General features: G+C 43.9%; 1 protein-coding gene across 8 annotated transcripts in view; it reads right to left on the bottom strand.

Annotated features, from left to right (window-relative positions):
- Positions 1 to 24123, bottom strand: part of LOC117266673 (AT-rich interactive domain-containing protein 1B-like) — a 232511-nt gene that overhangs the window by 13595 nt on the left and 194793 nt on the right. For 4 of the 8 annotated variants that reach the window (XM_078175004.1, XM_033641962.2, XM_033641965.2 and 1 more), the window contains 7 exons: positions 20097 to 20415; positions 18862 to 19023; positions 11444 to 11583; positions 9407 to 9510; positions 6208 to 6402; positions 5265 to 5480; positions 3410 to 3632 (listed from right to left, as the gene is read on the bottom strand). In XM_078175004.1, the coding sequence (XP_078031130.1) occupies positions 3410 to 3632; positions 5265 to 5480; positions 6208 to 6402; positions 9407 to 9510; positions 11444 to 11583; positions 18862 to 19023; positions 20097 to 20415 (1359 nt within the window). The remainder of the gene's footprint in view (positions 1 to 3409; positions 3633 to 5264; positions 5481 to 6207; positions 6403 to 9406; positions 9511 to 11443; positions 11584 to 18861; positions 19024 to 20096; positions 20416 to 24123) is intronic. The other 4 variants (XM_033641963.2, XM_078175002.1, XM_033641967.2 and 1 more) reach the window with 2 other exon arrangements.

The following is a 24123-nucleotide window of genomic DNA, read 5'->3' as shown; positions in this document are numbered from 1 at the left end:
TTAATGGTTATTACTTCACAGGAATATAAACCTCTTTACCGTGGGTTTCTGCCTGAGATATCTCGCCATAAATTATGTCAGATTTGAAAACAGCACAGCAGACAATCTATCATAATTTTGATGTTTATTTTTTCATATTTATGAAATTATATGTTAATACTTTTAAAGGAGGAAAATCCTCTACAACTACACTATCTTTGAGGTGGAAAAATCATAATGCAACAATATAGTGATCAGATATCATTTGTTGGTTCAACCACAATAATCCCTCACTGCACAGGTCAGTCTGATGGACGTATATAACAGACATTTTACCTAATAATTTTATTATTTGCCTTAGTTTTCTCTTTCTAATAAATTTAGCTAGCCGGGAGGTTTATTAAAGATTGTCTGATTGTCAGACTCCTGGTGTTCCCTGATCTCAGAAGTTAACTTGGTGAGCACGATGTTAGGAATGATAGCCACAACTCCAGTCATTTCAATGAGGCGAAGGCAGAAGAGGGGAAGCGGTATTGACGACAGGAGTATGACTGCTGAACTTCTGGCGGTAGCAGGCTGGCTTTTGCCGACCAGATAGAAGGAGGTGGGCATTGTGGAAGCAGACAGAAGACAAGATGGAGGTAATGAGTTGGTGTGTGAATATCCAGAGTTGAACAACACAGCGCTAGCAACTTATAAGGAAGACCAGAAGAAAAACTGGACCTGGGGTAGCATTCCCACCAAACTTCAACAATAAAGTCAATGTCTAGGATGACTGGTAAATTGTCCAAATACCTAGAAATCCTAATTTCACTGATTTCCGTCTTACAAGCTGCTTGCACTTCCACCACTGACGTTTACAGAGGCACTTGTCTGTCATCTCTGTAGCCGCAGCACACCTTGATGGGGAGATGTTCTGGTAATTAAAATCTTAATTGCACTTCAAAATAGTTGGGGTTAAAAAGCACTATAGCACTTGTAGAATACTTTGTAGATAAAGCTTTGTTGGTCTTGTCTTACATCAGTGTTAAGGCTCTAGCTGCAGGGCTTCAACTCTCATGAAGAGCACTCTTTTTTTACATATGCAGGTGATATAAAAAAATCATGCCGCAGATCTAACTTCAATCAAGTGTTGCAGCATAAGCACTTTACAGTTTAATGCTGCATATCCAAAGGCAGTCCAAACATCCCAAGTATTGACCTTTTCATATTTCACTATATAGAAGCCATCTGTGATTATGGGTACCGTGGTCCCATCAGCTGATGTGGGCAAAATGAGAGTGTGTGAAATTGGCGTGGTTTGGTCCCCTTGAGTAAATGAGAGGGGGCTGGATTGTAGATTATAAAGTGTTATAAGGAAGAGGGAATATGAATTCATTCATATGTGTTTATATGTGTGTGGCTCATGTGTATTGTATGTATGTGTGTGTGCATGCAAATGAAGGCAGATGCTCTTTTCCACCCACCAGGGAAAGCAATCTGCAGTGTCTCAGGCAGGTGAAGTGCTCTGATGTTCTATTTAAAAGCCAGGGTCACTTTTCTCATCTCCGCTGCAAATTAGAGACGTGACCTTACTGCTCCATATCGCTCCAACTCTTTCTCTCCCCTCCTCTGATCCTCACGTCATAATTGTGCACGGAAACACTTGGTGCGAACAGGTAACATACACAAACAAAAAGCATCCTTTGTGTTTATGGTGCTGCACCAAAACAATATTACTTAACCTCTAAAGCGCTGTAATCAAATAAAGGCGAGTCCCAGGTTTGGGGTGCAAGCAGTGTTCGTATCGTAGCTCACCTTCATTACACTAAGACTAGTCTCATCAAAACTACGCTAATGTTCTCTCATCTCACTCGGGTATTAACGTGTGTTCGTTTATTCATGCTGCATTCTTGTTTGCTATTTTTAATAATATTGTAGCACATGGTGGCAGGACAGGGTACTGTAAGTTGGTAAATGGTCAGGTAGACCAAATTACAAACATTTTCTCTACTAGCTCCAGTGGAATTTGCAAGGTTTGTCATTTGTTAATGCAAAATCTCATGTCAAGTGAGAAAAAATACTGTAATTTGGTTAATCTGACCCTTTAAAGGTCCAGTGTGTAGGATTAGGAGGATATATTGGCAGAAATGAACACAATATAATGAGTGAATATAATATATAATATAATAAGGGTGTTTTCTTTAGTGTATAATCACCTGAAAATAAGACTTGTTGTGTTTTCGTTACCTCAGAATGAGCTGTTTATATCTACATAGTGGGTGGACCCTCGGCCATGCTGCACCGCCATGTTTCTACAGAAGCCCAGAACGGACAAACCAGACACTGGCTCTAGATAGGGACATACGCTTTTTTATGTTTTTTTTGTTTTTTTTTTTTGCGTCGACCACTGTAGTTAGCAGTCCCCCTGTGCCAAACAGCATCCAAGAAACACTGATTTTCTGCATGAAACTGTTTTATTCAGTGTTTTTACTGGTTTAAATCACCGGATCTGTTAGTTTTGGACAAGAAGAGACCTCTGTAGATAATTCAGCTGCCGGTAAAAACCTCTTAAACATCTGGATCTTAAGTTATCAGAGAAAAAAGGTGAGGTGCTGGGCTAGAGGCCCGTCTGCGACATGCCGAACAGTGTCAACGAAACACTGATTGGTAACATAAAACTACTTTATTCAGTGTATTTACATTTTTATTCCTCTTGATATGGTTATTGTGTTTTACATATGCACAAAAAAAAAAAAATCTACTTGGCAATGAACCCTCTTGTGATTTCTGATCATGACTCTGAGTTCAAGCTTGGCACATGAAAAAAGTGTCAGCTGGTTGCAATCTGAACTCCTTGCCACTAGATGTCACTAAATCCAATACACGGCTCCTTTAACTGTCACTGGCTCCATGAACTGTCTTTGTTGTGATGGATAGACATGGTTAACATATGTTTTTGGCTCGTAATGAATCACCTCAAGTTTTGTAATCCTCTGATGAAGCACAGCAGCAGTTAACAGTAAAGCTCACATGAACAAAATTACCTTTTATTTCTTTGCTAAATGAACCTCATAGCTAAATAGCTGCAAAATAAAATGCAGCTGTTTTTAGGCCAAAAGCGTTGACTGTTTCGCAATTTTATCTGTCACCAAAACCTTAACTGGAAAACAAATTTACACAACCTGTTAAATCTGCAGATTCAACTAATATCCCTAGCAGTTTCCAGTCCTCCAAAAGCTCGCATGGCAGCTACCTTCACTACGAGATTTCTGACTCAGCTTTATTGTGGTGATGTTGAGCGCCACATTGTCATGAATACAGATCACTCTTCCTCTGATGATTCCAGACACCTGTAGTCTGATCAGCAGCACCTGTTGTTTGGCTGCCGACAGATGGGAGAATGGAGTCTTGGAAAAACCCAGCAAACGAGTCTGTTATCAGGCCTTACCAGGTGAGGGTGGCTGGATCTTGACCTGCTTCCTGCTGTCCCCTCCAGCCATGCTGCTGCCGCTGCTGCTGCTGTCTGCCGGCGGCTCCTCTCCCCTCTCCATCTTACACTCATAGGCAAACAGATACTGGATATACTGCTTCTTCAGCGAGCTGGCGGAGCTGCTGGATGTGCCCACGTTCAGGGTGGTGGACAGCTCGCGCCACTTCTTGTTCTTGTTTACCTGAGTGGTTGAGGGTTGGGGGAAGGACGAGACATTAATAAACGAGGATCACTGATGATGATGTGCACAATTGTTCTCATGTCCTCTCTCTATTGTAATGTATCCCAGTAGCATTGGCCACACACTTGTCATTCTGCCTGGAGTATGGTAGACCACAGCCTGCTGAATTTAATCAAAATAATCAATTCCATGGCTGAGCACTTCGTGTTTTTGTACTTACTAGAACCACAGAGTTGTAGGGTCACTCTTTGAGTATTGCACATACTTTTCACATAACTGTTTTTAATCTAACAGCAAAAAAAGTCCCACGTTATATAGCCAAAAGTATGTGGACACCTCTGACCACACACTTTTAATCTGGGGCTGTTTTTCATTAGCCTGGGAACCAGACGAATCTGCGAGCTCATGTTTCATTTGCTCTGGCAGATGCAGCTGGCCTCCCTCTCATTCAGACAGATTTCTAGCCGACCTCAGATGAACCGGGCCAATCACAACCATTTATCTGATATGGGGCGTGTTTTAGACAATGAGTGACGACTTGTGGAGCCTTCATGTTTCGTGCAAAATACATGACAACGTTATTTTTGGCTCCACACCCTCATGCCGGTAACAATATGGCGAGCATAAACCTAGCTTAGTAATGAGGATTCAAATGCTGATGCCAAAATCGGCGACACCTGTTCACAGACACATTAGGCCATCACAGCTCATCTGAGCATGCTATAGTCTATCCAACTGCGTCAAGAGGTATTTTGATCTATGCCCCTACCCTACTGTCCCTTGGAATTTGAAAAGGATCCGAGAGGTTCCAGACTAACTCACATTCGCGATTTGGTCTGGTGATGCCAGGCTAGTTTTTCAAGGTCCTCAGTCCCAATTAGGGGAAATCTTAACACTACAACATACAATTATATTTTAGACAATACTGTGCCTCCAGTCTGGTGGCAGCAGTCTGGGAAGGGTCATTTCCTGTTTCAACACAACAGTGTCTTAGGTCCTAAAGCAAGGTCCATAAGAAATTATTTTCCATATTTTGGTGACTGGCCTGCACAGAGCCCTGACCTCAACCCCACCGCACTGGAACACTGACTGTGAGCCAGGCCTTATTGTAAAACATCAGCAGCTGACCTCACTGATGCTACTGCGGCTGGAGAGGGAGCGGAGGCTGTTAAAGCAGCATAAAGATGCCAATGGCTCTGGAATAAGATGTGTAAGGTCTGCGTGTCCACATACTTTTGGCCATGTAGTGTTTCCCATTTGCTGGTATCTCTATGTTTCCTGGGAATCCCGCTATCAATAGTATGTAAAGCTTTATATGTTTTACATTTTTATGACATGAAAACACACATGGAGTTTTCTCAGAACTCGGGTATTGTGATATTTTCAGGAATGTAAATTCACAAGATTTATTTCCTTCTCTTGAGTACGTCTCTCAACATTTACAAGCTCACCATATGCCACGCTGCTTCAGTGCACATTGCTGGAGAATGTTAAATAGCCGATGCACATGGGCAGAATGATATGAGTGCACTGTATATGTTCTGCTCGGAATATTTTTGGGATTGTGTCTGTTACTGTATCTCTGACATGATCCCAACATTACAACATCAAGTGTGTTCTCCTAAACATTACCATGGCGAGGCCTCCTATCTCCCGAACAGCTATGTAGAGCTTCCAGAGGTCCAGCGGCTTCTTGCCCACAGCGGGAAGCTGGGCAACAGGCGTGCCCCTCTCCTCCATGAAGGTCAGGTATCGCTCCACCCAGCCCCGCCTCTCCGGCTCCACACCCAGCTCAAAAAGTCGCGTGATTCTCTCCCCGCTGAGGGAGGAGGAGTTAGGGTTGGGTTTCTGGTGAGCAATGCAGAGAAAAAAAGAGAAAAGTTTGGTTAATGGTGTGACCTTTAATATGCTACATTTGTGCTAATACACATTTTTTTTTTTATAATATTAAAAAATGGTACACTATATGTGGTAGAGCATGTATGTAAACATAATGATAAAGCTTCTCATACATCTCATAAATGCTAATTTGTGGATGTATGGTCTGTTCTGCAGTTTATTTTTCTTAGTTGTATCCTTATGCTGTTTTCTGCTACTACCACTCTCCCCACGAGGATCATTAAAGTTTCATCCCATATTTACACATTCTGAAGTAGACCCTTTGTTTGAACGACCAAGCAAAAATAAACACTTCTTTTAACGCATTTTGTTCAGTGTGCAGCCTGTGTTTACTCCAAAGTTCACTCGCAGCGCATTCATATCCCTCAAGTTCAAACTGGTGGACAAAGTTTAATCTCACACAGCCATGTCTGGCTTCAGTCCAGGTTCAAAAAAAGACTTCTGTGGTCTAAGAACCAGCTTTTGATCATGTAATTACACAATAATCCTTCAGTCATACATGAATCAATCAAAGCTGCAGCTGCTTGTACTGACATTATTGTCCATAAAGGGAAATTCACTGATGGTTAAGTCGCTTGGTTTGGTCTCTGCGTCTATTTGTTCAACTAATTCCTGTACTTATTCAGTAAATGCACACATCCATCTACCCAGTGGTGTTTAAGCTTCCAGTGCTTACAGGACTGGAGGGGGTCTTGAGGGGCCAGGGGGGGCTGCTGATGCTGTCGCTGTCGTCTCCGTGGTAGGAGGACAGGCTGGCCGGGCTGGGTGAGAGGGGGGAGGGCACGGGCAGGGCACCGCCTGGCGTGGCTGGCTGGGACACACACTGCTGGGAGCTACTGCTGCTGTTATTGTTGCTGTAGCCATCCTGTAGCTGGTAAAGACAAAGAGAGCGATATTGAGGAGGAGGACGTTCATTTTCTTTGTATAAAAGCATCAATCACCTCTCCACTACCAGTATAACACAATGGTGTGCCCTACTACTGTCCACACGGATCAGAGCTCAAGTGTGCAACCCAAAATGAGTCAACATTTGTTCACACAGACATGTCTGTGTGTGATACATATTTATTGTATTTGTAATTCTGCATTTTCTTTAAATTGGTTTAGTGCTGCTTTTAATTAAGTAAATGAATACTACCTCCACTGTTGTTTGTGTCTAAGTGGGTCTATAAGTTCTTTGTTTTGGCTGTATATATCAGTGGCTGAAGAGGTCCTTAGATCTTCAGTGAAAATAGCAGTGTCACAGTGTAGGGATCTGTTACAAATTAATCCTACATTTAAATTTCTATTTGAGTAAAATCACATGAGTATTAGCATTACAACATGCTTAAAGCAGCAAACATAGTAATTATTAATTCATTAATGTGTGCATCACACAGCAATGATGTGGCTGCTAAAGGCAGAGCTGATTTTAAAGACATTTTATACCTCTGGGTGGCTAAATAACACATCATGAATAATTTGGTGATCATATTTTGTGTTCAGAATTACAGCTGCACAATATAACATTTTTAAACTGTCATTGTGATGCTTACCTGTAAGATAAACACATCCCAAACCACTGAGATATTGGACTTTGATTATAGTAAAAAAGTATTAAATTACATGTCTGTAGGTGATATTTTGTCTGATGCGCGCCCTGCTGTTAACTCTCTGGCCAATCAGATAGAGCCCTTGCCGTTAGCTTTTGTCTTATTGGTAAGAATCTGCACGTATACGAATGACATACTACTCTGCATGGTTGAAGGAGGACAGTGTAAGAGGATGAGTGGAGACAAATGTGTGAATGCCAGTAGGGGTGTAACAATACATCAATCTGTATCGATATATCAATGTAATGATCAACGATCCAATATTATCAATGCAAATGGGAAGCATCAATACATATCGTCAACTTTTAGATATGCCTATTTTGAAATTGCCATGGCACATCTGTCACCATTTCTGTCCAAGCAAACCTTCTAACAGTGCAAGCAACTTAGCACCAGGCAGATAAGGTAAGCAACCAAGAAAAAGACAATAAAGATTTTTACTGATAGCGTCTCATATCAATCACAGGCCCTTGAATTAAATCAAATTAAAATATTGTGGCAGACTTTGTGATATCAGCCAATATTGTATCATTGTCCAAAAGAACAATCTAATATAGTATCATGATTAAAGTTGTGATTTACACCCCAAAATGCCAGAGAGGACCATAAAAATATATATATATATAATATTTTGGATACAGGAAAGACAACAATTTTCAACAACGTGATAGCACATCGCCTATTTTCCTCATACTGTGCAGCCCTATTAAGAATCAGAATCACTAAAGGAACAAGTAACTATATCTCAAATACAAGCAGTGAAGTAAAGAATCCAATTTTCCTTGTGAATGAAATGTAGTGGAGTAGAAGTTTAAAGTAGCATAAAATGGAATTACTCAAGTAAAGTATTAGTACTTTGAGACTATAGTCAAGCGCAGTACTTGCATACTTATACTTAGTAACTTTCCAACACTGAAACAGCCCCATAGCTGAAGTAGGGAAATAGTTTGTGTGAGAGATTTTGCATGTCTTAGTGCTACTGTGTCTTTGACTGCATGCATATATGCATGTGTTTGCATGCCAGAGATACAGAATGCAGATCAGTATGTATTAGTCTGTGTGTGTGTGTGTGTGTGCGTGTGTGTGTGTGTGAGAGAGAGAAACTGGATGCAAGCTCCACTTTGTGTAAATCACTCCATGTTAGCTCACATCAGTGTGTGTGTGAGTCTGTGTCTAGGCCTACAGTGCATGTGTACATAAGTTTGTGTGCATGTGTGTGTGTGCGAAAGAGACTGCGAAAGAGGGAACAACAGCTTGACAAGTGCTTCTGGTCTGTGTACAGAATGCTCATGTCAGCAAAACCTTATCTTTCTCCCTCTCTCTTTCTCCCTCCATCTCTCCCTCTTTCTCAGTCTCCCCCCCCCCCTCTCTCTCTCTCTTGGCAGACAGATCATCTCTTTTGGGAGCACTGGGGGTCTTTCTGGCTGCTCTGACTGCCTTAAATAATTCAAAAGGCCCTACTACCGTAATCAGCAAAAGAAAAGACAGGGATTTGGAGGGAAAAGACGTGTAGTGGAAGTGATGGAGGCGTGAGTGTGTTTGTGCACGTCTGTGTGTTTGGTGTGTGTGTGTGTGTGTGTGTGTGAGAGAGAAAGAGAGAGGGGTTGTTAAGCAAAAACAAGGGGAGGGGGTAGAAAAGAGCAAAGAGCAGAGTTCTGTTGTTGCTGAGCTGAGCCAAGCCGAGCTGCAATTGTAGGGCAAAATGAGAAGTCAGCATTGTGTATTGGGACGTGTGTGTGTGTGTGTGTGTATGTGTGAGGCACTGAGGAAGTAGTGTTCAAGAGAGGGATGGTGTGTATGTGTGACTTACTGGAAAGGCCAGTGTGTGGCTTCGTGTCTTTGTGTTATGATAAAATAAATGAAGAAATATATGCATGTGCGTGTATATGCACTGTATTTATGTGCTGTGTTTGGATGTGTGTACATGCATGTGTGTGTACTGCAGATGCCGAGCCCTCTCTTTCTTTCTGTGTCTCTCTCTTTTTTTCTTTTTTTTTTTTTGCAGCTTGGGCTGCCAAAACATCAGCAAGAAGAGAGTGCTGGGGGCAAAAACAAAGCGAGGAAAACATTAGGAATGGTAAATGTTAAACAAATCATTAAATATGGCGAGAAAACACAGAGAAGCAGCCCACTGTGCTGAGGCAGCATATGCTGATCAGATTTGGTTTGCTTCATTAGGGTAGCAAGATCAAAAAACAAAACAAAACAAAACAAAAAAACTAGAGGAGGGAGAGAGGGAATTGCAAAGAAAGATGGCGAGAGGAAGAAAGGTCAAGGAGGTACCTTTGGTTTGTGAGGCTCGTTGGCGGGGCTGCTGTCATCTTTCGCGTCCGTTTTCGGTTTCCCGTCTGGGCTCATCATTCCATCTCCTGACATTCCCATGGCTCCTTCATCAAGAATGAGGAAACATTTAAAATACTTGTGCTGAAACTTTCACAAGCAAAAATAACTCAGAGACTGAGTACAAAACACTTAGTGAGAGATATCTGTGGGAAAAGTTAAAGTTTGTATATCTTTATTTATTTATAAAATAGGTATGCTTTCACCACAGTGGAATGAAGAGGTATACTTGCCATGGTTTTGTATCACAGTCGATTAATATTCTTTAACTCACTAAAATGAGCGGTGCCCTCTTTGTGTGTGCTGAAAGCTTCTTGATAATGGTTTGTATAATGTCACAAAGTCAGAACATGTAAAATGGTTTGAATATTATGCTCTTTCTTTCTGTGTTCTCAAGGTCTCTCTAAAGCCTGTCCAGCCATTTATCTCAAAGGTAAGACTGTGAAAGAGACGTATAAAAAGACTGCTGCTGAAGGAAGACGCAGATGGAGAATGAGATAAAACTCTGCTAAAAGCGAGTCAGCGTGCTCTTTCAACCCTGCTGGCTGCACATCCTCAGTTTGGGCAAAATCATGGACGTTCTCACGTAATCAAAGTGGCGACAGAACGTGAGGGTTAGCGTTCAAGAGATGTTGGCCCGACGAGAAGACTTGTTTCAGTTTTCAAAGACGTTTGTGTACCTTCATGAGGTTTCCAATTGGAGAAGAGCTGAGATCCTTAAAGACTACTTTTCATAGTGCCAGCTGCACCGTTCTTATTAACAGAAAGAAGGGGTCCTTGAATACAAGGCTCCCCTCTTTATTTTTCCCCTGTGTGCCGCGGCACGGTGGGAAAACTAATGGCTTTTTACCGTGCCCAGGGGCAAACCAGATGAGTTTTGAGGAACCTTGGCGCTCTAATTCGTTTGAAGTTTTCCAAATGTCACGCATTCTGATATTCGGTTTTGAATAAAAGGTGCCTTTCATTTTGGGAGCCACAGCACTCTCTGAGGTGCGTTTAGCAACAATGCAGCGGGGTGGAGGGCTGAAAGAAAAAGGGATGCACCGCATTAATCTTTGCTCACTGGAGGGCCAGCTCTACAGAAAAAAAGTAAGAGCTCAGAGTAACTCTTGATTTCTTAATGTTTTACTATCTTTTGCCCCTTTTAGTCCCCTCGCTCTGTTTCTCCCTCTCTCTGCCTCTGAATGGGAACAAACCTGAGATGCCTCTGCAATACATTCAACATAAACACATAGGTTAATCTTGAGTGACTCATGTACCGTTTAACATTAACCCAGTGGGCTGATTTCTTATTCAACAGGCTCTTCTCTATTCTATCAAAATGTATTCTGTAATTGTAATGTAAGATAAGTCAGCAGACACAGGGTCATACTGTAACAAACCATTGATGGAGGGCTGTTGAAGGCTGGATGAATGGACTTGACTATGAAAGGGAAATTGAGATAATTGACACTAGTGATGCTTGGGTCGACCCACAACCCACGGGTCCTGTGAGTAAGGCAGTTCAAGTTAGCTGGTTAGAAAATATTGCAGGTTTCGGGTGGTCATATCTCACAGAACCACTGGGCAATAGTCCACCTTCCACCTTCTCCTCCCCTCTTTTTTTCTCTCAGACACACACAGCACACAGCTTTATCACCAACGTGCTGCACTCTGGGTTTTTGTTGTTCGTTTTTTGACCAGGAAAATCTGCTGAAGTTCGACACATGTAAATCTCTCTGGTCATAATATCAGGCAAAAATATTTCCCTTTAGAATATGTAGGCCAAACAGCGTGTCTTAACAGCAAGCAAACGTCTCACCGTCCACACTGAATCACTTAATATGCACTCATGGGGCAGATTGGCTCTAAACATGAGCCGGGTTGGTGTGAGTTTTAGATAAAGCCCTGACGGCGCATCACTAATTTACACCAATTATCTCACTTGTTAGATGTGTGTTTTCCAGTGTATATAAGTATTCAAATCCTGAGACAAAATACCTGAAGGCGGCATATTGTAAGCTGGACCTTGTGCATTGCCCATGGCTGAGCTGTTGTTTCCCGTTGGCTGGCTGTAGGGGACAGTGGTAGCCATGGTGCTTGCCTGGCTGATGCCAGGGCCTTGATAGCTGCCCTGCCTACTGCAGAGAGAGGAGAAAGATGTTACTAGAATTGGTAGAGATGAATCCAGTCTAGATTTGCAATGTAATGACAGGCTGTGGGGAGATAAGTGGGTCACAGTGAAAGCTGCAGGAGAACAGAAGTCACAAAATCGTACAGAGATGATATTTGGCAGTCTGTCGCTGCCATGCTCCTTTATTGTTGTAGTAAAAACTGAGCAGCATGTATATCTGAAAGTCGCAATGAAAGCACAGTACACAACATATCCCTGATCAAACAAACAGCTCCTCCAAAAGATTGAAGATGAGCATGCAGCATCAGAAAAGAAAAACTCTCCCATCCCCTCTTTGCTCTTCTCTTCTACAAATCCCGCCCCCCCCCCCTCTCTCCCACAAGTCATAATTTAACTAATTAAGGTGTGCTTTTGGAGAGGATCATGTTATTTGTTGCCATGGTGACAGCAGAAGTCAATCCCGCTCAATCTCCCTCCCTCAGCCTCCCTTCCCTCCCTCTTTCTCTCTCTCGGGTGGCTCATCACATGGTGTTGCAAGTGACATCAGAGGGGCTTATCTGCAACCTGCTGAATGCTAGCCATCCGTGTGTGTGTGTGTGTGTGTGTGTGTGAGAGAGAGAGAGAGAGAGAGAGACAGAGACAGAGAGAGAGACAGTGTGTGTGTGTGTGATTGAAGGCAACGTCTATCATTGCACACCAGGCAGGCCAAAGCCAGTGACATGGGGGCTGAAAGGGAACACCGTGTTTGGAACAATTTGCTCTATCTCCTGCTGACTCGAGATTATCTCCTGGACGACCATATAAAAGAAGACTGGGAGAAAGGGGGAGACAGACGTAGGGGAAAGAAAAAAAAAACATGGAAGGTGAAGAGAGGCCTGAAAGATTGAGCAAATAAGAGACGACAGGGAGTAGACTGAGAATGCAGGATGAAACTAAATTAGAGGGGAAGACAGGAAGAGGGGCAGAGGAAAGGGTCAGACAAGTGAGGAAGTAACATGGTAGGGAGGGTGAATGTAAAGGAAGAAAGGATGGGAGGAAAGCAGGGAGGAAAGAAGACATCAGAGGAACAACATTGGGCGATGACAGACCACAAGGAGGAGTATTTGGCCCAAAATGCAACAGCGTTTTATGTGGACGCAAAGAAAAATGCTATCCGGATTTATGTCAGTCAGTTCCCTCCTAACTGGCATCTTTCTCTCTTTCACACACTCACACAGACACATAGTGTAATACCTCGTGTTGGAACCGATACACATAGCCTAAGAGGAGGGATTGGCTTGGTAAACCTCCCCATAATCTCATCTCACAGATGTAATTAGTCATAGAGCACGGCTGATGATACATATGTAATCCCTCTATGGGGGCCGAGGTGCACAGGGGAGCTCCATGGCAAAGAAACAAGCTCACACCAAATCCACGCTTATCTGGCCCCGTTTCCCTATAATGGGGGAAATATAGACTCCTTCGTCGCTGCCTACGTGTTCCCTAAAAAGCTTTGTGTGAGTCAAGACACAGAAATAAACGTACCTTTTGATCATTGCAACTTCTCGCTCAAGTAAGAAAAAATGCGTGCAAACTCCCACAAAAGAGAGCGCTGATACGCCGGCGCTGAAAAATAAGTTCGGAGATGCCAAATGCCCGCAAACCTCATTTATCCAAACTGTAAAAAAAAAAAAAAAAAAAAAAAAAAAAGCCCCTCACCCACCCTAAGCAATATAAGCAGAAGCTCTCATGTGAATGCCGAAATATCCAAATCAACAACAACAACAACAACAGTGGTTGGAGGTTTTCGACTGTGGCGTTCTCCCATTATGACTAATTCATGTCATAAAAAAGCCCATTAGAAAGCACTTGATGGAGGCATTGCACAGCGTTTAATCACACTTAATATATGCATGTGCCGCTATCGGGGGGTGAAGGTGGTGGTGGGGGGGGGGATGGCACAGCGCATTCATCTTGCTCTCAGGCACCTTTGTGCTGGGGGGAAAAAAAAAGAAACATCCTGTTGCCACAGAGAGAGAAAGAGTGAGTAGAGGAAGAGAGAGAGAGCAGGGATGGAGAGATGGATATAGAGGATAGAGAGGGGAAGAGAGAGAAGGAGGGAGGAAGGGAAATTAAGGCAAGAAGAAGCTTGAGTAGAGTGTGTATGTGTCCCTGGTGGACCAATGGGGGGCGTATCTTCAGCTCAGGGCCCCAGAGCTGGAGGTAATCGCTGTTCCATGAGACTGAGCCGAGGGAACACACTCTCAAACACACACACACACTCTCAGTAAGACACACAGAAACATCTATCCTAACACCATCAGGCCAGTGCACTCTCGGTTTGTTGTCTAGGAGTGGCCTGAGGAGAGAGAAAGAGAAACAGTGCAGGGAAATTCAAGCGTCTAAGAGTTTTCTGGGAATTTTAAGAAAAGTTAGCATCAGAGTTTTGACACCACATTACAGGGACGATGTATGAAAATTCTGCACCGGTGTTCAGTCTTTTGTTCGGCCTGTTCAGACACCATTAGGGCAGAAAAGCCATCATCTCACACAGTTGAATTAAAGACCTTTGAAATGTGTTAACAGAAACACTGCTGGGTTTTTTTCACCACTTCAAAGTGATAACTACTATTCTATTGTTTTTCCATTCATTCTATCTAAATGCTCTACCCTTGCTGTCCTTCACTCTCTCTGTTTTTAACCCTAATACCACACACACACACACACACACACACAGAGCTATCTCTCTTTTACTATTCAGTCCACACGTGTGAAGGGCATCGGAGAAGGCCACTTTCGCACTGTGGGCAGAGTGTGTGTGTGTGTGTGTGTGTTAGTGTGTGTTTGAGCATGTCCTTGTGTTCATGCGCAGGGTGGGCGCTGTTGCCAAGGGGATGCCATGGTTACGAGGTGCCAGCCAACCAGCTGACGGTGTCTCTCTCGAAGTGGCAGCGCCTTTGTCCTTCATTCGCGGTGACAGGCCGCGCCGATGCCTCCCAGCGCTGCTAACTGGACGAGACAGCAGAAGCGCTGGGACTGCAGGAGTGTGTGATGGCTGAGAGTCCCTCCCTATCGATCCCTCTCGCTTTGTGTGTGTGTGTGTGTGTGTGTGTATGTGTGTGTGCACGAGTGTGTAGAAGAAAGTGAGAGGAAAAAAGAGCCAGAAGAGGAGGCTGCTGGATGGAAGGATGGAGTGGATCGGCTGGAGGCCATGAATTATATATGGACCCAATCTGTTCTCAGGGCAGCTTGGGCTCATAGCTCCTCCAAACTCCTGACTCAACTCACCACACACACACACGCACGCACGCACGCACGCACGCACGCACGCACGCACGCACGCACGCACGCGCACACACACACACACACACACACGGGGGGGCAGAATAAACCCCCCACAAAAAATAAAAGGACAGCTTTTAACATATTAAATCCAGAGAAAAGCTACTCTTCCCTTCTCCCTCCCCTCCTTCCCAAACATCAAACAGCTCAGGATGGATGGAGGAGAAGCCATTTATTTTGCCCATCTAATGAAAGCAAAGCGCTCTGCAGCACTGCCAAGACTGCGAGCGACAAAGCACCACAGGCAGCATCCCCCGTTCTTGACATTCAAGCGCTGCTCTTATTTATTTAGCAAATTTACTTACTAAGGAGGTCAGAAATGAATTATTTGGCGAGGATTTGCCTGGGAGCACTCTCCTCTCCTCTCTTCTTCCCTCTTCCAACATTTTTCTCCCTTCAATTTCCCTTTGATTTACGGCTCTTTTTTTTTCTGAGCTTTGCTCTTCTTCTACTAAGTGCTTATTTTTTCAACAGAGCCCGTTCCTATAGCTCCAGGAACTTTTTGTAGAGTGTCGCCGGCAGCGCTGGAAAGTCATTTGAAAAGCCAATTCTGTCCTCAGAAGCTGCTGCCAAGAAAAGCTTATACCTTTTAATACTTTCTGTTCTCTTCTCTTTTCCAAAAAAAAAAAAAAAAAAAATCCCCTACATCAATCCACAGCCTCGCAAAAAATTTTTGTGCCGCACCTTTCTTCCAAACAAACTTGTACCTCCTCCACACTGACAGGCTTGACACCGTCCGTGTTTTTGAACATGTCAGACTTTTTAGGCTGCAATTCATCATGCTGACAACTGGCAGCCAAGTTTGCCCAAAGAGTCAACTCTTCATAAAACTGATGCTATTTCCCAGCAACATAATTTCAATTCAAGACTGACCACCATCGTTTTTTAAAATTAAGCAAATTAGTTGGTGCCTGAACAAATGGCATCACCCTATTACTTTTTCAGTGTAACTGCAACAGCAAAATAAATCTAGATTACAGAAATTATGATTAACAAGATTGTGTGTGACGATGTTATTAAAATAAAAGCCATATTTCTCTTTTCGTGAGCACATTTAACTTTTAGCAGAGCAACAGGGTTCTTTCTGATGTTCCCAAAACTCTCTAGGCCAACTCTGTTTTCCCTCAACAACCAATCAAACTGATTAACCAATAAAAGCAGGACATTTGTTTCTGATTCCAGTCGGCCAGTGGATGAAAAACTCAGAGAGGGCTCGAGGGAGAAAAAACACTCACGCCACACTTTATGAAGATTTAATCACGACCTACGCCTGCAGCCATGGGATACCAGAAGTGGCCCTCCTCTGCTCATTTGGCATTCTTTTCACTCAGCGTAATGAAGCTGGAGTATGTCTGCTGGTGTGTGAGGGTGTGTGTGTGAGTCAGGGGAGGATGGAGATGGGGGATGAGAGGTGGAAATGTAGCGGAATTATTGGTGGGGATGTAGCAAAGGGATGTGTTCAGGAAAAGGAAGGAAAGAGGAAGAGACTAGCCAGTGGCGTCACTGCTAACTAGCCCCCTGATTTGGAAGGTCGGGAGCGAGTGGCTGTGGCAGTTCACACAGGGTTGATGCATCAAAGAGCGAAACTAGACATGTGCTACGACTAACAACTTGTTTCTCAGACGGAGAGGAACTAGGTCTGAATGTTTCAGAATGTTGCGCTGAGATCTGGAGAGCAAACGGGGTACTGGAGCCTTTAACTGCAGGTTTTCGGAGGCCAATTTTCTCCTGATCTCCCTCAGATGTTCTAAAGTGGGATCTGAGGAAGAAAAACATAACAAGCCTGTGCTGGAGACAGCGGAGAACAAAAAGCAAATTGGGAGGAAGAAAGACTGAGGGAGATAAAACAGTCTGGGTAGGATAACAGAGCTGCACAGAGACGGAGAGGGTGATACAGTTGGGAGAGTTGGTAAAAAGAGTGAAACAGGTGGGAGGAGAGAGAACAGAGGCAGACGGGGTTGGATGAAAGAGGCAGAATGAGAGATAGCAGACAAGAACAACTCTAAGGGTGAGGCGGGCAGCACAGAAACTGCAGTATTCTGCAAAAATGTCCATTTTAACAAAACATCTCGCTTCTTTTTTTGTTTTAAATCAGTCAAAACAACTTTCTGCCAGAAGACTAATTCCTATTTTTAGTGAAAACTTGATAACAAATTATTCAAATTTGTGAACACTGATTTTCCTTCAAAACAAATAGTCTCACCTAGTTGGCAGATTTTTCTTTTTTTTCTTTTTACACCAGCTAGTTTACACAAGTCTTTTGTTGTTATAAACATCCAGCGTCTGTTCGGTTTTACCTCCAGCGCTGTGGAAGGAATGCTTTGTGTTGAATAAACACGATAGCAATTTGGAAGTTAGCATGCGCAGCAACAGCCACCGTAGCCGAACAGAGAAAGAAAAGATTTCCAGACAGAAAATCAAAAGGAAAAAGCCGTCATCATGCTGGACTTTTTTGCTTCAAATGTGACCTTTGCAATGCAGTAAAAAAAAAACAACAACACGTTAATGACTGCTTCATGCCAAAGACAAAGATAAAACAATGAACAAAGACAAGGAACCCAGGGATGCTTTCACAGTCGATGGTGAATCAGAATGGATCACTGAGAAGAGAAATAAGTGAAGATACAAACACACTTTTTAGACAGATATGTAAACAAACAGAGCAGGAGAGAGAGCCCTCTCCTGCAGCGGCACCACAGCCAGCAACACCTCTCTGGTGTCTTGGTGAATGTGAGGAGAGACTGACAGGCAGTCTGATTGGTCCCAGCAGTGGGGATCATGTCGTGCCACTTCTTATTGACAGCCCCAGCCATCTCTTAATGGCTCGGCCAGCATTTGCATTGCTGTGTGTGTGTGTGTGTGTGTGAGTGGCACTGGGCCCCCCTGATGCACGTAATTAATCACACATACTGTCAGCCACCCCCCCAACCCCCCCCCCCCCCCCAAAATGCCAACACAGTGCACACGACAATGTGAAACTCAGTGAGTGTGTCTGTGTGTGTCCATGCATCACACTGTCTACGCTCAATTGTTGTTGCCATAAGAGTGACTAAGACATGCTGATGATGATAATGATGACTACAGTGATGATGCTGAAGGTGATGATGGCAATTACAGTGATAACAATGATGACTCCTCTTGTTTTGCTCTCAGAGGGAGCTTGTGAGAAATAACATCATGATCACTTTCAGTTCTGTTCGGCTTGAAATTTTTCAGTGTAGTCGTATGACACACAAACACACTCACATATAGATGGTACACACACATCAGCCACAGCATTAAATCACTGACAGGTTTGGTGAATAACATTGATCATCTTGTTATAAGGCAATGTTCCACTGGGAAACCTTGGGTCCTGGCATTCATGAGGACGCCACTCGACACACACCACCCACCCAAACACTGTTGCAGACCAAGTACACCCCTTTGTGGCAATGGCACTCCCTGATGGCAGTGGCCCCCTACCTAACCCAAAGGACTCAAATGATCTGCCGCTGACGCCCTGGTGTCAGACACCTTGGGACACCCAGGAAGGCTCCATTGTGAATCAGGCTTGCCTCTGACCTGTCGAAGCATGGACACAGGACCTCTGGGGTACTGGCACATCCTATGGATGCTCAATCGGATTGGGGTCTGGGGAATTTGGGGGCCAGGTCGACACCTTGAGCTCTTTGTCATGCTCCTGTGAACCATTCCTGAGCAGTTTTTGTGGTGTGACACAGCACACTGTCCTGCTGAGGGGGCTACTGCCACTGGGGACTGCTGTACTATGAGGGCGGTGTACTTGGTCTACAGTGGCGTTAGGGTGGTATTTGTGCATCCACATAAATTCCAGCAAAACATTGCATTGTAGTGACACGCTCAATGTTATTCACTTCACCTGTCATTGTTTTTAATGTTGTGTCTGATCTGTGTATATTTAAAGGCATGCACACACACGTTATGAGGGTGGTGAACCTACCTATGATGCTGTGAATGTGAGGGTGGCAGGATGGGTGGATGGTGAGGTCTGAGTGGAGGTGAAGGTGGTGGACGGGTAGAGGTGGGGTGGGGTGCGGGCCAGTGGGTAGAGGTGGGTTGGGGTGGTTGCATCTGAGCTGGGGACCTCGCATACGGAGGCCGCCTGCGGATCGGCGTCGACATAAGCCCAACAAAAAGAGAAATCTGAAATATCATCACTAGCTCACAGTCTCCAGTTTGACTCATGCTTCATCAGAAATGGGAATGAGCATTGACAAATGTTAATCTGCCACTTCAGCCTACAGAATGCTGGCGAGACCGCTCTCATGATGCATTGTTAGGCAAAAAACCCGCGCCGATTGGAGGAAGCGCACAAATCCACCCTTCCTCTCAGAAGACGGCCATGTTTCCACAAGTTCCCCCAGCAGGGTTCAGCAAAAGTTTACTGCCCACACAATCCCACAACAGCCATGGTCTCCGACGCTACAAACACTCATATATTCCAAGCTCCAACCTTGATGGAAAAATAATATCCCTTAACTCACATACCATTATAGCTTCAAAGTGCTTTGTATTTGTGATAAGGTGCCTGATGTCACCTCTGCCTCTAGTGTTTTCACAGTTAAACCTGTGGTTTGCTTTTTCTTCTTTTATGTTTTGACAGTGCAGTATTCAACCCATGCTGTCTGCTCACAGGCCAATATCTCTCTTTTCTGTTACAAATGGCACTTGGTGTATAGTGCCAGCTATCAAAATGTCAGGCACTTTATGAGATGTGTGAAAATAGGGATAGCTCCGCAAATGGCTCATACAAGCGTGGAACCCCTGAGAACGGCTCTTGCCTTCACGTCTGAAAAGACTCACAAAGTCTGTGGCAGAGAAACTCTCTGTGGTGCTTTTTTAGCACACCTCCCCACAGATGACCCTGCAGAAAGAGTGATGTAAGATAGAGATGCTTGCTGCCCCCTAATTTTAGCATACTATATTTCCAGGTGACATAAAATAGGCTCAGTCCCACAATGGGGTTTGGTCCATTTCTGTTTGAGTGGCACAATAATAGACACTTCTGGCATCGGTGCAGCTGCAGTGAATTACATGAAAAAAAACCCCAAAAAAAACAAACAGCCACATAGCGTACAAACTTAGCCACATAAAGTTAAACTGAAACACATGTTAATTTCTTCAAATACAAGATTTACCAAAGAACTTAGAGCTGAGTCCTTGCTGTGCTCTCACCTGTTGTGTGTTGAGTTGGCAGATCCTGGCATGGCAGCTGCTGCCTCCTGGGCCTTGCGGTTGGAGCTACCCAAAGAAGGAGGGCCCATCCCGGGCCCAGCTGGCTGGGGCATGCTGGGGGAGCTGGGAGCCATGGGTGGGTACACTCTGTTCTGGTTGCCTGGACCGTGGCTGCGTCCTACAGGTAAGGGCTGGCCGGGCCCTTGGCCGTGCATGGGGCTGCTAGCATTCATTCCCAGACTGTTGGTCATGCCGGGACCGGGGCCGCTGTAGCTGGTACTGGCAGGGCCACCGTAGTTAGAGGGCCGAGGGTAGTTACCTGGAAGGAGACGACACATGAATGAGCCTAAAATGATTGAAAATGTAGGTATTACCCAAAAAATGTCACTCAAAAGGTAAAACATGACTGGCCGTCACTTGGGACATTCAACTTCTCACTTGAATTTGATAGATTGCTTACAAGAATGACACAAAATGGCTGCTGTGAAATGCTGTACTCGCAGATGGGTGCTATGAATCACCTCATTTGAGAGAAATGGAGTTTATCAAGTTCTTGTCAGCTGATACCCTTATACCTACAACAGTGACACATACAACAATTTCATCCATCAAGAAACTAATCTCATGACAGATGAGGAATGAGGAATGTGAACTGCAAAACTAAATTCTGATTCATAACCTCTTTAACCTCAAGTCGCGGCTGGAAAAACTGTACGGGGTGTGGTGACATTTTTCACAGCTGCAGGTTGCTGGATGGCCCTGGGAACAATTGTCAGGCTTAAGGCTGACTTTGTGAAACACTTGAGAGGAGCTCTAATCTGCAGTAAATGCTTTCTTGCTGCCCTGGAGTGCCACACGGCCGCAATGCCAGAAGCTTTCCTAAGGCACACTTAAACCCTTCCATTTTGGCTCTAAAAGCCCAGCTCGGCTCCAACACCAGCTGCAATAAGAGATGAAAGAGAATCACCATGCTGTCAAAGACAACACGTACATACATACATTTAGGCACACTAAAACACACCTACTGCACATGTAAGTGCAGTGCACTCCCACCCACAGAGCACATCACATTGTACTCCCTCTGCAGGCACTGGGCCTTTTCCACTGTGATATTCCCTCCCTGGGACAAATCCCCTGCAAGATAGAAAGGAAAATGTGGCATCCTCCATTGTGAAGGGGGCTATTTATTTTGATTTGATTAAGGGTGCTTTAGTTGGGCCTCACTGCTTAATCCTCTGAGAATATGTCTGGAAAAGGGGATCAAGTCCCTTTAAAACCTGGAGGCTTTTCCGCACGCTCAAACGAGGGAAAGTTGAATGACAATATTCCACATGGGGGAAAAACGTCTCCGAAAATGGAAATGGCTTCTCAGTGTCCTCGAGCTGCTTCAGTGAAGACACTTTCCACATGACATAAGCCTGTGAGTCCAACAGAGGGAGAGAGCAGGAGGAAGCAGCAGAGGGGTGGGGGTGGAAAGAAAGGAAGACAGACAGACAGAAGGTAGGGGGAAAAACTCTCGCACCCCCCTCCAAGCCCCGAGATAGGATTTATACTGAATCAAAATAAAAGTCTTTCCCATAAAAGTCAGCAGCTTCGGTTGAATTTGTCCAGAAATTGTGATGAAATCTACTGTGGGAGATGGGAAAAGAAGAAGCGGATTATTTCTGGGGAGGCTTTGGTGAGTCGGTGAGCTGAGTACGGCTGACACCTGTCAAGGGTTTTGGGGCTATAATAGGGAAGCGTTCAGGAAGAAAGGATGTCTGCTAACGAACACAGGAGGATACGTATGGTGCACAGTACATGTGTGTATGTGTGTGTGTCCATCTGCTTGTCTGTGTGAATGCATATATAATACTACTGAGACCTTGCAACCAGCGAACGACACATTTCCATGTTTCTTCCACTCATAAGCGACTGCCTGCAACACTGTGGAAAATCCTGGGAACGGTGCCCTGCAGCTTCCTTCCTCTCGGCTCGGGTGGACGGTTTACTGCAGATGAACAAGGCCGCAGTCAGCGACCTCTCTCAGCCCTCTTTGGACAGCTGTTGAGCCCCATGTCATGGCTGCCTGCCATACATTCTCAATAGCCTGGGCGGACACTTTGTGGTTTTTGGCCCCTGTGACAGACTGAGGCTCCAGCACACCTCCCGGGGAGTTGTTTATATCACACAGTCCCATTTGGACAATCTGCATTTTTTTTTTTCCATTTTGGGCCAAAAGCCCCAAAGGTGGGAGTGAGTGTCTGGAAGTTTCCATTAGACTGGGTTCAGCTTTACTCAGGCAATGAGATGTGAGGCCAAATCTAACTAAATAAGTTTGTGCTGAAAAAAAAAAAAAAAAAAAAAAAAAAGTCATTAAGTCGACACGCTGCATCATGCATCGAGAGAACTTATCAGCCTTGATGTACTACCATTGAAAATGTTCTAGTTGTGGGCTATGTTTGCCTCGGCTGACAAAGGAAAGACAGAGTAGCTGTGGGACTGGGTTAATGCTAAGCTTTCCTATGAGAGTTTTGCTCCGTCCTGACAAGAATGATTCACTTTCTGAAGGATTGGTGCTGCGCCAGAGTGCTTCTTCAAGGACAGATAGTGTACTAACCCACTTTTTAAAATGACTGAGAACTCAACCCTGAAATTCAGGTGTTTTCATAAGAGCCATTCATGCTGTCTGAGGCTTTGCAGGAGCCAGTCAGATTACATCACATGAGGAAGTTGGATCACTGCAGAGCCAAAAGACAAAATTCTGAATACTATAAAATATATGTATCATGTCTACATTACAATCACAACAAATATTATGTAACATAAATTGACAGAATCTGTAGTATTATTATTAATGTAGTTGTGGAATAAATTGATGCTGACTGCATGCATGTTACACTGATAGAACAAGAAGATTTGACCAGGCAATCTGATTGGTCAAATAGATATTTAAAATGGGCTAAAATCAGCATGACAGCACACTCTCCTCATTAATGACAAGGAAACTATAAAAGCAGGAAAGGGCATTACGTCAGCGACAGCGTTTCAGGAAACAGACTTTGGTGTCAGTTCTACTGGAGTCATACGTGTTCCTGTTTTTTTGTTACTGGTCTCCAAACGTATCACGTTTCCTCTGTTTGGTCTGATCTAGCTAACGTGACATCATGATACATAAACAAACAGGGCAGGACCAACCTATTATCGCTATAATCAGATCAGTTAATGGCTCTGATTAATATTCTGGCTGGACTTAATGATATAGCCTGTCAGTTTGGTAAATATCTGCCAAACTAGGACTTGACGGCATGCTGTAATGACTTGTAGTTTGCCTCAGTTATTTACATTCATACTAACGTTAGTTGTCTAACAATAATTTGTTAGCTCACATATAAGTCATGACAGTGATTAAGCTTGAGAGGCTGTAACATTGCTCAGCAGCTCCCTGTCTGTTTCCTTCAAACCTTTATGAGAATTATTGCTAACTAACGTTAACAGTCCAAATTAATGCAGGTTGACGCAACAGAGACAATGCTAGCTAACGTTCGCTAAACACAGTGCAAATGCTAACTTAGTTCATTGATAAACAAAATTAACAAGCACTGGTAAATGATGGAGGTCCGGATTTATAATGATCTGGCAATTAGCTCCACCCTGACAGTAACAGGAGACATTTACCAATTTTATCCCTCCTGATTATTATTAAATATCATTAACAGTTTAAAGTTTGGTTAGTTATTGAAAACCAAATACATGTTCCCGCTAACAGCAGCTAGCATTTAGCTATCATGAATCCAACTGAGACTTGAGATGCAGCTGCTAGACAGAGCCGTGATCTGTTCGGAGACCAATAACAAGGAAAACAAATGCACACATTTAGATAAAAAAAATGCCAGTTAGCATCACGTAATGTGTGTTTTTTAATTTGGTGGGAGGAGCTTTCAGTCAAAATTGAAAAAACAAAGATATAACGGGTTATAGTGTGATTTGTTGTGCCTGTTCCATTAACTTCAATAGAACTGACACCAAAGTCTGGCTCCTTGAACAC

Source organism: Epinephelus lanceolatus, chromosome 15 (assembly GCF_041903045.1).
Source record: "Epinephelus lanceolatus isolate andai-2023 chromosome 15, ASM4190304v1, whole genome shotgun sequence".
Lineage (NCBI taxonomy): Eukaryota > Metazoa > Chordata > Actinopteri > Perciformes > Serranidae > Epinephelus > Epinephelus lanceolatus.
Note: the sequence above shows the minus strand (reverse complement) of the source record. Positions and strands in the feature narration are given on the sequence as shown.